Raw genomic sequence first — 17,159 nt, 5'->3', positions numbered from 1 at the left:
GCTATGTGAAAATCATAGAATTATTGATAATATAACTTAAGAGGTCCTCTAGTCCCACCCCTCCTGAGATAAGGAAAGGGGAATCCCAAAGAAGATAGTGACTTTGGCCAAGGCCACATAGGTAGTAGACATAACCAAGATTCAAACCAAGGTCCTTCAATTTCAAGAATAATATATATTTTTTTTCCCCACTGCACCTTATGAGGCCTTTCCAAGCTGCTGAGATTTGCCAGGATCCAGATGACATAGCCTTTGAGGACCCACCCCAACAATGAGGCACTGGGGAGAAAACCAGGATTCACACCAAGGTCCTCCAATTTCAAGAACAACATTCTTTCCATTGCACCCTATGAGGCCTTTCCAAGTGGTTGAGATTTGCCAGGATCCAGAGAATCTAGCCTCCAAGGACCCACCCTAACAATGAGGCATTTGGAAGAGAACCTTAGTTAGGGAAATAGTAACTATTTTAATGGCTTAGTTCAGCCAGAAGAGAGAGTGTGGTATGATTGATTAGAAGGATTGCTTTTGCAGCTAGGAAATCAGGAATAAAAAACCCCACTTCTGAGACTTAGTAGTTCTGTAAACTCAAGCAAATCACTTTACCCAAACCTCAGTTTCCTCAAGTACAAAATGGGGATAATAATATATGTGGTACCTCATAGAGCTTTTCTGAGGCACAAATAGTAGCAATAATAAGAATAAGTAACATTTATATAGCATTTTTAGGTTTGCAAAGCATTTTATGTATGTTACTTCATTTTATTCTCACAATAAGCCTGGGAGGCTGTTTTTTTTTTTATTAAAACTGAGGCACAGGCAAGTTTAAGTGACTTGCTCAGCATCACACACATAATGAGTATCTGAAGCAAAATTTCAATATATGTCTTTCCTGACTTCCAAGTCCAGTACCGTGCCACCTAGCTGAGACAATATACTTGGAAGTATTTTGTAAACTTTAAAGTGCTCTATAAATACTAATTATTGTCAGTATCTATTAAAATATGCAAAATGTAATAAAACATGCATAATCCAGTTCAAATTGCCTTTGGGGGAAGAAAAGGGAAGGAGAGAGATAAGTTCTATCATATAACTTAGGAAAACTTGTCTGGAAATTTATTGCATGTAATTGGTATAAAATATATACATATGTGTATAAATAAATAAAATATGCAATATGAAAACACTTTTGTCTGAAGCATCATATGTTTTGATTAAACATAGTTCAGTGATATATATCTTGTTTGCTTTCCATATGAAAATTCCTATTTTTTATAATTTTAGGTAAATGGAAGATCTGGAGAACAATTTATTACAGACAAGAAAAGCACATAGACTAGAACAAATGGTAGCAAGATGGCTCAGACGATCTCGGGATAACTCACCCAGGTAAGGTTCAAAAGAGATCTTATAATTTAATTATTAATATGTCATTATTATTAATATATTACATATAATATTTTGTTAATATAGTAACATAATTATAAATATAATTTAAAAATTTTTTGTGAATGTTTTGCTGAGTTGGGATCACATAGTATCAAGCCATTTGAAGGTTTTGTTATTTCTGTAAGCTCTTAAAAAAATGTTTTTTTAACTCTTACCTTCTGTCTTAGAATTGATACCACATATCGTCTCCAAGGCAGAAGGGCAATAAGAGCTAAGCAATTGGGTTAAGGGTCACCCAGCTAGGAAGTGTCTGAGGTCAGATAATTCTATAAGCTCTTTAATTATTTTTATCTCAGTACTCCTTGGATCTCTTACAGTTAGTCCATAAAGCATTTAGTAAGAGCCTACTATGTGGAAGGCAGCTGGGTGGTGTAGGATTTAAAATTAAAGTTGAATGCTTCAAGTATTATATTTTATAAAGTTTATTATCTGACAAAATAGAACCACGTGACTAAATTTTTCTACCTGCTCAAAATCTCCGTTCCACCAAAGCCACTAACAGGAAGGAAAGAGAGGCAGAGAGACAGACTGCCACCCAATTTATATTCTGTCTATGTCTTATATCCAGCACGTAACGACAGGAAGTGAGTGGGGTTCTGGAAATTGTAGTTTTGTTGGGGATCATAGTTTTTAGGGCAATAGATTCCAATTACACAGTGGCTTCATGGATTGAGAGCCAAGTTTAGGCACAGGAGTCCCTGGGTTCAAATGTGACCTCAGACACTTCTAGCAGTGTGACCCCGTGCAAGCCACTTCCATCCCATTGCTTTTAGCCTTTACTGTTCTTCTGCCTTGGAACCAACATGTAGTATTGATTCCAAGATGGAAGGTAAGGGCTTTAAAAAAAAAAAAAAAAAAAAAAAAGAGCTTACTGTATGTCAAGCACTGTGATAAGCTCTGGGGCTATACAAAGAGGTAAAAGACAACCCTGTTAGGAGTTTAGAGTCTAACGGAGGAGACAACATGCAAACAAATATATACAAACAAGCTATCCACAGGATAAATAGGAAATGATCAACGGAGGGGAAAACATGAGAATCAAGAGGGATTGAGAGAAACTTCACGTAGAAGGTGGGATTTTAGCAGGAAAGTGAAGGAATCCAGGGAAGCCAAAAGATGGAGATGTGGAGAGCAATCCAGGCAAGAAGAACAGTCATGGAGGGTCAGAGAAAATGCCCAGAGCTGAGCACTAGTGTGTCTTATTCAGAGAAGAGTGTCATTGGGTTCAGTGAGATTCCAAGGATAAGTTGGGGCCAGGTTGTGAGGGGCTTGACAGAGGAGTTTATATTTCATTCTATAGACAATAGAAAGTCACAGGACTTGATTGAAAATGAGGAGTCGTGGTCAGTTCTGCATTAAAGAAAATTGCTTTAGCAGAAATGAGTAGGATGGTCTGAATGGAGAGGATTGAGGCAGAAAGATCAATGAGGAGGCTGTTGCAAAGATCATAGTTGTGGGAGTCAAGAGAGGGGTTAGTTGCAAGAGAGATTGTGGAAGCAGAAAAGGCTAGATTTAGCAACTGAATGGGGAATAATGATCGCTAACACATAGATGGGTTGCAAAGTGCCCTAATCTTGGCTGATGCTTACAAAATCCACTGAGGTCGATGCTATTATTGTCCTTGGTTTATAGAACTGAAGCTGAGAGAATTTAGATGATTTGCCCAGGATCATGTGTCTGAATCAGGATTTGAGCTCAGGTCTTCCTGATTCCAACTCCAGTGATCTCCCCACTCTGGATATGAGGTGGGAAAAAGTAAAGAGCAGAAGATTAATGCCAAGGTTATGAAGCTGGAGAAACCAGGGAAATGTGAAAGAGGGGAGATTTTAGGAGGAAAGATTGGCCAGCTAGGTAGCATGATGGGCAGAGAGCCAGATTCATCTTCTTGAGTTGAAATCAGGCCTTAGTCACTAGTTGTATGACATTGGGTAAATCACTTAATCCTTTTTGCCTTGGTTTCTCTATCTGTAAAATAAACTGGAGATGGAAATAGCAAACTGCTCTAGTATCTCTGCCAAGAAAACCCCAGATGGGGTCATGAAGAATTGGACATGACTGAAAATGACTGAATAACAACATAGTGAGTTTAAGTTTAGTTTTGGGGTCTGAGATGTCTCTAAGACACTCTGAAATGCCTGGTACACAGTAGGGACTTAATAAATATTTATTGACTAACTAATTGGTAATGTGGGCCTAAGCTCAGAGAAGAGACTTGGGGCTTGTTTGTTTTGATCATGGCCATCCATGATAGTTAAAGCCACAGGAATTGGCAAGGTTACTTAAAATATAGGAGAAAAGTAAACCCAGAACAAAACTTAGGGAACATTCAAAGCTAGGAGCCATGATGAGCCAGCAAAGTAGGCTTGAGAGAAAGCAGTTGGCAGATAAAAGGAGAACCAGGAAAGAAGAGTATCACAAGATCCCAGAGGAAAGAGTGAGTGGTCAACAGTTTATGCATCAGAGAGGTGGAAAGGGGTGAAGATTTGGAAAAGACCATCAGATCTAGAGTGGTGACATTGGAAAGGTCAGGGCAGACAGATACAAGAGATATTATGGAAATTGAATTTGCAGGCCTTTGTGGGCAAGCTAGGTGGTTCAGTGAAAAAAGAGCCAGGATTGGAAATGAGAGATCCTGGGTTCAAAACTAGCTGTGTGACTCTAAGCAAGTCAATTAACCCCTACTGCCTAGTTCTTACTGCTCTTCTGCCTTGGAACTAATACTAAATATCAATTCTAAGACAGAAGGAATCGGTTAAAAAAAATAAGAATTTGCAGGCTTTGACAAGACATAGAATGTGGTAAAAGACATGAAAGTCCCCAAAAAAAAAATCCACTATAAGCTTGGAACATGGATGGCCAGAAACCAGGTAGGTTAAGAGGATAGATAGGTTTTGGGGGAATAAGAAAGCATGATTATGTGTTCAAACAATTTGCTATTTAACATCCTTCTCCTGAGTATACTGGCTTCTAACAGCTCTTTTCTTTCTCCTGTACCCTTTTACTATTTTAAACAGAGGCTTCTACATCCTGAAATAAAAGCAGATAGATACTGATCTAATTTTACTGATGCAGAACTTTGGGATGCATTCAATTTTGAATAGTGTTAATTTTGCTACTCAGATTTTCTGCCTAGTTTGCCAAAGAGAGAAATACAGCTTTTTCAAGTATTTCTGAAGTGCCCACTTCTCTGAGGGAACTGAAAACTGTTATCTTGTTTCCAAATCATTTTTTTTAATATTATGGCCCTGACCTTTTTCAGAAAAATAGAAGTGGTAATATAGAAGTATTTGGGCTTCGAAGGAATAAACCAGTGCCCACTTCTTTTATAAACCCTTACCTTCTGTCTTAGAATCAGTATTATGTGTTCGTTCTAAGCCAGAAGAGCTGTAAGGGCTAAGCAATTGAGGTTAAGTGACTTGCCCAGCTAGGAAGTGTCTGAGATCATATTTGAACCCAGGACCTCCCATCTCTGAGCCTGGTTCTCTATTCACTGAGCCACCTAACTGCTCCTGCCAGTACCCACTCTATAGGTAGCTCCCACCTCTTTTAATGTGGGCTGAGTCACTATTTCCCAATTTTCCCTTCAATGGCCCCATGTATGATCTAATGGAGGGTTTGGAGAGGACCACAGAAGGAATAAATTGATGCTAATTCCCTCTGAGGGAGCCTTATTTCCCTGGCCCCATCACTATGTTAAATTGTTTGTGTATGGTGGTAGGATATAGAATTAATAAGGAGAGAACATGTCTATATTCTTAATGGCTTAATCTTTCTAAATTACTAATGTCAAGCCCTCAACCAGGTTTTTCTTGTTGTTTAGTCATGCCCAACTCTCCATTTTGGGGTTGTCTTGGCAGAGATATTGGAGTGGTCTTACATTTCCTTCTCCAGCTCATTTTACAGATGAGGAAACTGAGATAAACAGGGTTTAGTGACTTGCTAAGGATCATACAACTAATTTTGTTTCTGATGCTGGATTTGATTTTTTTAATATGTAACTTAACCTTTTTTTTTTTTACCAATTACATATAATAACAAATTTCCACATAAGTTTTCCAAAGTTATATGATCCAAATTGTCTCCCTCCTTTCTTCCTTTTCCCCCTTCCAGAGCTGGCAAGCAATTCAATCTGGGTTATACACGAATTATCATGCAAAACATTTTTCCACATTCATTTTTATAAATGAATAATCTTATAACCAAAACTCCAAAACATAAACCCAAATAAGTGATAAATCATGTTTTCATCTGCATTCCTACTCCAACAGTTCTTTCTCTGGAGGTGGACAGCATTCTTTGTCATAAGCCCTTCAAAATTGTCATGAGTGCTTTTGGCTGTCCCATACTGACTGCTTATAATCCAAAGCACACTTCTTCGAAGGTCAGGCTCCCAGTCTCTAGAGACTCATTGCAAAATGCATACGAGAGCTCATTTCTCCCTTGACTTCCATTCATTTCCCAAGCTCAGCTTTGTCCCCTTTCTCCAACCTAAAGTAAAACTCCTAAACTCCAGCTTCTTTGTACTGTTGCCTTGGAGTTCTGCCCAGAGCTCTCAAAAGTCTCTGAATCTCTCCTAGCACAGAAAGAAAACAATAATCTCTTTGAGACAACATTTCCCAAAAGCTCAAGCAGCTAGTCTCTAAGAACCTGTCTTTTTTTTTTTTAGTTTTTTAAAAATAATTAATTTTTTAACCAATTGCATGTAATAAATTTCCATGTAAGTTTTCCAAATTTATATGATCCAAATTATCCCTTCCTCCCATCCCTCCTCCTTCCTAGTGCTGACAAGAAGTTCAATCTGGGTTATATATGTATTATCATAAAAAACACCGTTCCATATTACTCATTTTTGTAAGTGAATAATCACACAAAATCAATATACCAAATAAACATGTGAAAAATCTGCATTCCAACTCTAATAGTTCTTCCTCTGGAGCTGAATAGCATTCTTTGTCATAAGTCCTTCGGAATTGTCCTGGATCATTGCATTGCTGAGAGTAGCTAAGTTTCACCATTCCACCATATTGCCGTTACTGTGTTAATGTTCTCCTGGTTCTGCTTATTTCACTCTGCATCAGTCCATGAAGGTCTTTCCAGCTTTTTCTGAAACCATCCTGTTCATTATTTTTTTAGAGCACAATAGTGTTCCATCACCATCATATGCCACAATTTGTTCAGCCATTCCCCAACTAATGAACATCCCTTCAATTTCTTATTCCACCACAAAGTAAGCAGATATAAATATTTTTGTACAAATAGGCCCTTTCCCCTTTTCTTTGATCTCTTTGGGATACAGACTTAATAGTAGCCTTAAAGGGTAGGCTTTGTTTTATAGCCCTTTGAGCATAATTCCAAATGGCCTTCCAGACTGGTTGGATCCTTTCACAACTCCACCAGCAATGCATTAGTGTCCCAATTTTGCCACATCCCCTCCAACACTTTCCTTTTTTTCCCCCACTTTCCTTTACTGTCATATTGGCTAATCTGATAGGTGTGAGGTAGTACCTCAGAGTTGTTTTAATTTGCATTTCTCTAATCAAGAGGGATTTAAAACATTTTTATATGATTATTGATCTAAGAACCTGTCTTAATGTAGACTAAGGAACATTTAGAATATCAAAGTCAGTATAGGAGAAAACAGACATCTATCGCCTTTATTTACCATTTATGTTGCCAGAGGAAAAACCCTGAGAGCCCCTCATCACAGCCCAAATATTAAGGAGAAAGAAGGGGAGGGACCCTGCTGTCTAGGCACATGGATCTCATCTAGCCCTTGAGTTATACATTGCCCAAATCAAAGACTTGGCATATAGGTGCCACTGACAAGATGGTTCTAGATGATTGGCTCATGCTTTTAAAAAGTAAGAAGTGACTAGTGCTCTGGTTCTTAGGATCTTAACAAATAGTGTGGCTTGGAAGCATGGTATCACAGGATACAACGCAGCACAAGGCAGTGGATAGAGAGAAAGTGAATTGAGCAGACTTTCTTGAGGAAAGATACAAAATGAAGATGTGAGAAGGGGAAATGGGCACATCGATAAGGCTCTGAATTTTTGTTGTTGTTCATTCTTTTCAGTAATGTCTAACTCTTCATTAACCTATTCGAAGTTTTCTTGGCTGAGATACTGGAGTGGTTTGCCATCTCCTTCTCCAACTCATTTTATAGATGAGAAAACAAGGTAAATAGGCTTATGTGACTTTGGCCAGGCAGTTAGTGTGTGTCTGGGGCCCTGAATAGATATTTAAACTCTTTGTCAATGGGCAAAGGGAATATCATCATAACCACTGCTCTGAGGAAATAACTGAAGTGGAAGCATTTGAATCCATCCCCTCCTTCTTTTAGTGGGTAGGGGAGGCTACCATATTCCTTACCTCTTTTCTGTCTACCTATGGAGAGATTATTGTCTTCCAAAATTAGACAGAATTCTTGTTATTACTCAAGGAGAGAGAATTAATTGCAAGTTGTATTTAGATAATATCTAAGTTTCCTTTCAATTCCATATCCTATGACCCCAAGAACTAGATTCCTTCCAGGAGTCATTTGAATTAGATTGAAAATGCACTTAGCAGGAGTAGCTGGGTAGCACTGTGGTAGAGCACCAGGCCTGGAGTCAGGAGAAACTGGTTTCAAATATGAAGTCAGATACTTCCTAGCTGTATGACCCTGGGCAAGTCACTTAATCCAGATTGCCTAATCCTTGCCACTTTTCTGCCTTGGAACCAATTCATAGTACTGATTCTAAGACTAAAGGTAAGGGTTAAAAAAGAAAGAAAAGAAAAGAAAAGAAACTAAGTTCAGGTTTGGGGAAAATTAAGTTTGGAAGAGGGGCAAGCTAAGTGGTTCAATGGGTAAAGTGTTAGGCCTGGAATCAAGAAGTCTTGGGTTCAGATTTGGCACTTCCTAGCTGTATGACCCTGGACAAGTCACTTAATCCTGCCTACAGAGCCCTTGCCCCTCCTGTGTCTTAGAATTAATAGTAAGACATAATGTAAGGGTTTCTAGAAAAGCAAAGAAAATACAGAGAAGCCAATAGATGATTTTCAGTGGTCAGACCCAGTCACTATGCGGCATCTCTGTCCCCTGACTAGACAGGATATAATGCAACAGTTTTTCATTAGTGTTTGCACTCAGTGGACATGTGCAGTTGTATCCCCAAATGGCCTTGAGATGTGGTTCCCAAGCCTTCTGATCCAGAGCACTGAACAGCTAAGATACCTTTTTTCTTTTTTTTTTTTTTCCAAATTTCCCTTTTCCATTACTTCCTACAATCAGTGTTGAATTATCCCATTTCACTTCAGTCTTTGATCTGACATCCTGCCTGTATCAAAACCTTGGCACTTAGTGACTCCATATACATCCTGGTGTGTCCATTCATTCATTCATTCATTCATCCATACATTCATACTCAAGACCCTAGAGGTCTAATTTCTAGTTCTCTCATTGTATAGGTGAGAAAATCCAGAGAGATGAAATGATTTGCCAAAGGTTTCACAGCTAAGTGGCATATCTATAGTCCTTAATAGACTCTTAATCTAGCATACTCTCTTGTACCATGCTATTCCGACTCTGATCAATATGAACAATTTATATAAATTATCAAGAGTGCTGATACCTACATATTTTTGTACTCCTAGTGATAGACTGGGTAAAAATCCAGAAAGCTTACTGACATAAGCATTTACTATATATATTGGGTTTTTCACTGCCTTTGATTGGTGAGGAGGTTTAGTAAGATTGATCACTCTTCTAACATAATATAGCAATGTTTCAATTGCTTTTTAAAATTTCCTCAAAAAAACTCAGATAACATGAAGGCCAGACATTCTCAGTGTAGCCTTAGGACCAAGTCACCTTCTGTGATTCATGGTCAGGTACAAAGGATCATAACAGATTTACAGATGGAAATCTATCTAACCCAAAACCTTTATTTTACAGATGAGAAAACTGAGGCTTGGGGAGGATTGTCCAGTGTTACACAGGTAGTAAGCCTCAGAGGGAGAATTTATATTGAAATCCTCTGACTACAGAGCCAGTATTTATTTCATACTATCGCCTTACCTCCCAGGAAGTTCTCCGAACCCTGAATGGGTTGTTAGGAGCTCATGGATTCAGGGAATGAATAGATAAGTTTATCATACCTGGCTTATTGGATATTTCAAATTGGATATCCTGTGGTCATCTCAAATAGAAACTAAACAAAAGAAAAGTGATTATCTTTCCTCCAAAATCCACCCTCTTCCAAAAGTCCTCTATTACTACCAGGAGCACCACCATCTTTCAGTCTTCCAGGTCTGAAAACTTGTTTTGTCATCCTCAGCTTTTTACTTTATTCACCACTCATATCCAGTCACTTGACAAATCTTGTAATTTCATTATTCACAATATCTCTCATTCATCCCTGTCTCTCCTCTCCTGAAACCAACATCCTATTTCACACCCATCGCTTCTCACTTAGACTATTGCTATAGGCTTTTATTGGTTTTCCTTCTTTCTAATCTATCTAATTTTTATAAATTATTCTAATTTTTCATAGATGTAACTATCAAAATGATTTTCCTAACAGGCTTGTCTAATCATTACCCTCTCCCACTACTCCAGTGACTCTCCCATTTCATTCAGAATCAAGAATAAACTCTTCCATTTTAAAAAAGTATAATTCTTACCTTCTGTCTTAGTATCAATTCTAAGACAGAAGAGCAGCAAGGGCCAGGCAATCAGGGTTAAATGACTTGCCCAGGGTCCCAGGCTAGGAAGTATTGCAGGTCAGATTTGAATCGAGGTCCTCCTGACTCCAGACCTCGCTCTCGATCCACTGAGCCACCCCTCGTTTCTTTCTAATTTTGAACATGAGCCACAAATTTAGCCTGAGCCAATGCTATTCTCTAGTACTCACTATATAATTTATTTTTTGATATAATCATCTTTATAGAGGCCAATTCCATGCCACCACCACTTTTTACAGCAGCCAATAGATAGCAATTCCTCCAGTTCCCAGCTTTTTTTGCTGCTAAGATCATGAATTTGCTCTATTTCAGAGCCCTAATTCTGCCTGGCTACCTTGCCAGTGTGTGCCGATGGCTGTTATCTCTATTTTGTTTTTATTCTTGTCTGAAATGTGTTTTTGTTAAAGATTAGGATTAGCTATTCAGAGAACTTAGAGAGAATCTCTTTCCCCAGAGGCCTTTAAAAATGGAGCAGAAGTCCATCTGTCTGGAACAGTCTAGTCTGAAGAAGGGAGGTAAACGAGGTGACCTTTTCTGTGCTCTGCCCTCTCCCATGATCCTTTGACCAAAATTGATCATTAGAACAAAGTTATTGAATCTAATGTTTTTCTCACCTTATTGTTATAAACATCTCTCAGTCGAACTACACTAACATGATACCTATATTTTTGGGAAACACATTCCTCTTGGCTATCCTTTTGTGGATTAGATTGCTTAACTCCAAAAGAGAACTACAGATCTATTTTTCTATTTTAGAGAGAATTTTAATATGGGTCACAAAATGTTGCTCAGGATATTATGTTTTTATTTTTAGTTTTTAAAAACCCCTTTCCTTCCATTTTATCATCAATACTTGGAATCAATTGATTTCAAGACAGGAGAGAGATAAGGGCTATGCAGTGGGGATTAAGTGACTTGCCCAATGTGACACAGCTAGGAAATGTCTGCAGGCAGATTTGAACCTAGGATCTCTTGTCTTTAGACCTGGCTCTCAATTCATTGATCCACCTAGTTGTTCCTAGGATACTATTTATTTTAGAACCTTTTTTTTCCCTTCTGAAGGTGGTTTTTGAGCTTTGAACTTAGAGGTAAGAGAAGTGGTTTAGTGGGGATGATGCTTTTATTTGGGCCATTTGCCTTTCTCATTCCCTCTCATGCAGATTCTTCTTGCCTTTTCTAGTTTATTATTCTCTACTGATAGTAAAGCCTTTTAGATTTATTTAAATTAATAGTAGATTCATTAAAATCATAACCCACCTAAGCAAGTCTTTCTTAGTTGATAAAAGGCATACATATATACATATCTATTTATCTGTCTATCTATATCTATCTTTCTGTCTTTCTATCTCTCTAAAAGCAAAAGTAAGAAAATAGCCGGAGTTGCGCAGTACTGTTTTAGGACAGTTTTTTCTTTTAAGAGCTTGCCCCTTTAAGTCTTAGTACTCCTTGTAGGAAAAAACAAAACAAAACATTCAGTTATATAATCTTTTAAAATTTTCCTAGCTGGTTTTCTTTGAATTTTTCCATCTTCCTGGCGATTTCTGCTATAATCTGAAACACCCTCATATAGGAGAAAAATACCCCAAAGTTTCATAATTTTAAAAGTCTTCTTAGTGTTATTTTCTTTTCCCTCTTATCATAAATCTGGATTTTAGAAAAATTCTAGTGAGAGCTAGTTAAATAGTCTTGTTTCCTCCTCTCTCTTTGCTTATATAATAAAATGGACAATGTGAACATGTAAATCACCTCTCCTCAATTTGAGGTTCATGTTATCCAATCCAAATGCTAATGACTGTTAGATATTAAATAGATATTAAGCACTGACATTCTCCTTCCTTCCTCAGTGAGTTCAGTACCTCAAACAAAGGCTTTCTTTCTTCATATTAGGGGACGTTAAGATATATTGATTTAATATATAGATGATTGTGTTCTTGATCTCACTGTCATTCACAAATGTTTCACATTCTTGTTCATAAATATAGAAATTACTTTGATTATATTCTTTGTTTATTCCATCTTTCTCTACCCCTTATGACCTTCCTCCTTATTGTGACCTCCATTCCTTGTGCCCCTCAATTCTTTACTAGGCCATCACCCCCTACACCAACCACACTCTTCCTCCAGTCTCTCTTTCTTGATCCACTCAAATCAGCATTGGCCTTCACTCTGAATTCCATGTCCCTTTGACCTGTTGCTGATCACACTTTTTTAAGCCCAGACTAGAATTACTGCCACTATCTGCCTCTTTTGCTTAACTAGGAAGAGATAGAAGTTTTACCTTGCCTCAATGAAGGATCAGAAACCCAGAAGGGGGAGATGATGAGAGATAATCTATAGATCATCTTGATATCTTCTAGTGTAAAATTCAAGGTATCGTTCATTTTCTTTATGACTATTTTTTTCCTTTCTCTTAATCTTAATTGGTTGTTGTTTAAAGCTCTCAGGCACACAGTTGGAAATTAAACTGGAAACTGTAAAATCAAATCTTTTGATTTACCTGTCTTGGAGCCCAGCAAATAGCTACACCCAACTCAGGGGGAAATTCATGAGGATTCTAGAAAGGGAGGAAAAGCCTTCTATCCAAACAGGAGCCATGAGTTTACCCTTTGGTCACATGAGCTCTAAATTTGTATCTTTTTTTCTCCTGGACCTTCTTTATTTATTTATCCCATACTTTTGGAAAGTGTTTTGATTCCAACTGTTACTCTACCATCTTAGTCAATGTTATTGTTATTCAGTCATTCAATCATGTCCAATACTGCATGACTCTATCTTCTGTTCTCCATTATCCCCCAAAGTCTGTCTAAGCTCATTTCCATTTCTTCTGTGACATTCTCCATCTCATTCCCTGCCATTCCCTTCTCCATTGATCTTCAGTCTTTACCAGCATCAGTCTTTTCCAGTGGGTCCTGTCTTCTCATTATGTGGCCAGAGTATTTCAGTTTCCGCTTCAGTCTTTTTCCTTCCAATGAATGGTCAGAATTAATTTCTTTCATTTGATTTTTCTTGCTATCCAAGGGAACTCTCAGAAGTCTTTTCTAGCACCACAATTCAAAAGCATTGATTCAACACTGCTCAGCTTTCCCTATAGTTCAACTCTCTTAGCCATATATTATTACCACTGGAAAAAACCATAGCTTTTACTATGTGAACCTTTTCAAGGAAGTATTATCTCTGCTTTTTAGTATGCTATCCAGATAACTTTCCAAGAAGCAAGCATCCTTTAATTTCATGGTTTTAGTCATTATCTGCAATGAGCTTTGAGCCCAAAAATATAAAATCTGACACCGTTTCCACTTTCCCCTCCCTTTATAATGCCAGGAAATAATGGGACTAGATGCCATGAACCTAGTTTTTATAGTGTTAAGCATCTAGCCAGCTTTTACATTCTTCTCTTTCACCCTCATCAAGAAGCTTCTTAAAATTCATCTTCACTTTCTGCCATCAGAGGTTTCCAAAGTCTAATTAACTCTAGTTGGCTAATTGATATCACCTGAAAATCATTTATGACTATACCAGTGGGAACTCACAGTACTAGAGAAACCAACCCTAACTCCTCATAGTTACTTCTAGGACCTCAAAGGGAAAAGTAACTCACCATCTGCTGGGACTGACCTGCCCCAAAGCAAGTGGGGGTTGAGAGATTCAGTGCTAGATATCAAAAGCCAAATTTCTCACTCTTTTCAAACCTGCTCTTCTTTTCTTCTTTGAATGTTCCTATTTCCATCACTATTCCAGCAACTAGACTTTCCAGTAGAAGGTATCCAAAATGTTATGATTAGATTAAAGTTAACCGAGGCACAAAGTTCTGAGCACATTCATTTTATTGGTAAGACTAGCAGTTACCAATAAAATATATCTTTAGATCTTCAGCAAGCAAAAAGACCTCAAATAAGGGTAGAAAGATCATTTTTATAGACAAAAGGAAGAGCACCCAGAAGCTAGAAGGCAGTATCATAGGTAGGAAAACAAAATGATTAGTTGGAAGTTTGGAATGCAAGGCTAACAAAAATTCCTCCTTTCATCTTGTTACTATGGAAAGCTCATTGGTGGTGTTCACCAGTATGCCTAGTTAGTGTCACACTGATAACAGATCAAACTTTCTTGAAGGATAGTTAATGTTGCAGAGATAATAGAGCAGTCTCCCTGACATCCACCTGCATCCCTCAAGAATAACAGATTTCCTTGACATAAAAAATAGAACGACAAGCAAGAAAACTGAATTTCTAACTTAACTCCAAGAAGAAAGCTGTATTTATGATGTTAACTCAGAGACACAAAGAACTATGATAAACATTATATAAGTGGTGGAGATGGTATGGAATAGAATAAATTACAAAAATGGAGACAATATCAATTTGGTTTTCTCAAAAGAGAAATGTCAGGGCCTGAGGTCTTAACTTAGAAGTAGTAATTGAAACTGTGAAGTGAATTGAATTGCCAAGGAAATAGTATAGAGACAACAGAGAAGAGAACTGAGTACTGAACCCAAAACTAATATCATTTTCAGAATAAAATTTTCATTAGTACTGTGAATAAATCTACTTTTCCAGTGTAAAAATATAGGAGAATAATATTGATTTTATAATGCTAAGCAGCAGATGCAGAATAAAATATGCAGTTAGATGACTAATGCCTATTGATATTTATTGGTACTTTGAATATTGGAAATGCTATCACAAAAATAATTTCTGATTGCTATATACCTACATAATTCTTTTCCTTTTTTTTAAATCTTTACCTTCTCTCTTAGAAATAAACACTGATATTAGTTTCATGGGTTTTTGTTCGATCCATGTCTTCTTCTACAATACAACCAACATGAAAATAAATTTCACATGATATCACATGTATAACCTATATTGAAATGCTTACTTGGGATGGGGAAAGAAGGAAGGGAGAAAGAGATCTAGAACTCAAAAGTTTAGAAAACTACTGTTAAAAATTATTTTTGCAAAGGGCATCTAGAAGTCTCAATGAATAGAGAGAGCCAGACCTAGAGATGGGAGGACCTGAGTCAAATCTGGCCTTAGACACTTCCCAGCTGTGACCCTGGACAAATGACTTAGCCCTAATTGCTTGGTCTTTATTGCTCTTCTGCCTTGGAACCAATACTTAGTATCAATTCTAAGACAGAAGGTAAGGGTTTTAATTTTTTTTATTGTTTTCACATTTAATTGGGAAAAAAAACAGAAAATTGAAAGAAAAGAAAATGTGTCCTATAGTTTCACCCCAACAGAGCCAATTGTTACATATTTACTAGCCCACCACTATCTATACAGAATAAATGAGGAGTGGGATAGTCTCAGAGGGAAGGCATTATAATACTTCTTGTAATCTAACCCAGAGCCAACATTATGAGTGGTGGCCACAGAGGCTAAATGGTCCTTTAGGAAAAAAAATTTTTTTTGTTTCCCCATAACATATAAGAATAGCAGTTGTTAACTTCTTGCAGTCAGAGTACCTGACTTTAGAAGTTAGTTTCTTTCCTTATTCCTGCTTCTACTTGGGTTTACTATGGTCCAAACAATCAAGACCCCAAGTTTGTTCAAAGTGCGTCTAAAATGATAGTAAATATTTTGTTGAGTGACATTATATAGAGAAGAGAACTCTGTTCTTGGGATCAGAAGGCCTGTAATGGAATGTAGCCCTGATATATTCTTTCTATATGATCCAGAGAAAATCATTCAGCCTTTGAATCTGTTTACTGTAAAATGGAGATATTACCTATACCAGCTATTCTAAAGTGTAGCCCACAGACTTTTATTTTTTTAGAAAAAATTTTCTATGGTTACATGATTCATGTTCTTATTCTCTTCCCCTGCACCAATCCCCCCTCCATAGCTGGTGTGCATTTCCACTGGTTTCTTCATGTGTCATCGTTCAAGACTTATTTCCATATTATTGATAGTTGCACTGGAGTGGTTGTTTAGAGTCTACAGCCCCAATCATGTCCACATCAACCTGTGTGTTCAAGCAGTTGTTTTTCTTCTTTGTTTCCACTCCTGTAGTTCTTCCTCTGAATGTGGGTAGTGTTCTTTACTATAAATCCCTCAGAATTGTCCTGGGTCACTGAGTTGCTGCTAGTTCAGAAGTCCATTACATTCGATTGTACCACAGTGTATCCGTCTCTGTGTATAAGGTTCTCTTGGTTCTGCTCCTTTCACTCTGCATCAATTCCTGGAGGTCATTCCAGTTCACATGGAATTCCTCCAGTTCATTATTCCTTTTAGCACAATAGTATTCCATCACCAACAGATACCACCACAGACTTTTATATTCCTAATAATATAAAATATTCCTCTGTTTTCCAACTACATATCAATATAAGTAATGCCAGATTTTCTTCATATTCTTCATTGAGCTTTTGTGCCTCCTTTTCCATTTGGCCAATTCTGCTTTTTAGGAAGTTCTTTTCCTCAGTGAGTTTTCGTACCTCTTTTTTCATGTAGCCAATTCTGCCTTTTAGGAAATTCTTCTTTTTCTATGGATTTTTGTTCCTCTTTTTCCATTTGGACAATTCTCTCTTACAATCTTCTCAAGTAGATTCTTTTTTTTTTTTAACATTTATTAATATTCATTTTTAACATGGTTACATGATTCATGCTCCTCCTTTCCCCTTCATCCCCCCACACCCCCCCTGCCCATGGCCAATGCGCATTTCCACTAGTTTTGTCATGTGTCCTTGATCAAGACCAATTTCCAAATTGTTGGTAGTTGCATTGGTGTGGTGGTTTCGAGTCCACACCCCCAATCATGTCCACCCCTACCCATGGGTTCAAGCAGTTGTTTTTCTTATGTGTTTCCTCTCCTGCCGTCCTTCCTCTGAATGTGGGTAGCATCTTTACCATAAATCCCTCAGAGTTGTCCTGGGTCATTGTATTCAAGTAGATTCTTATGCCTCTTTTGCCAAGTGTCTTATTCTGTTTTTTAAGGTATTTATTATTTTCTTCAGTATTTTTGTTGCCTCCTTTACCAAGCTGTCCAAT

General features: G+C 37.5%; 1 protein-coding gene across 1 annotated transcript in view; it reads left to right on the top strand.

Moving 5' to 3' along the window:
• Positions 1 to 1,285: 1,285 nt before the first annotated feature.
• FRMPD1 (FERM and PDZ domain containing 1) overlaps positions 1,286 to 17,159 on the top strand; it is an 86,735-nt gene continuing 70,861 nt past the window's right edge. The window contains exon 1 of the mRNA XM_044660930.1: positions 1,286 to 1,386. Coding sequence (XP_044516865.1) covers positions 1,286 to 1,386 — 101 coding nt within the window. The remainder of the gene's footprint in view (positions 1,387 to 17,159) is intronic.

This window comes from Gracilinanus agilis, chromosome 1 (assembly GCF_016433145.1).
Source record: "Gracilinanus agilis isolate LMUSP501 chromosome 1, AgileGrace, whole genome shotgun sequence".
Classification (NCBI taxonomy): domain Eukaryota; kingdom Metazoa; phylum Chordata; class Mammalia; order Didelphimorphia; family Didelphidae; genus Gracilinanus; species Gracilinanus agilis.
Note: the sequence above shows the minus strand (reverse complement) of the source record. Positions and strands in the feature narration are given on the sequence as shown.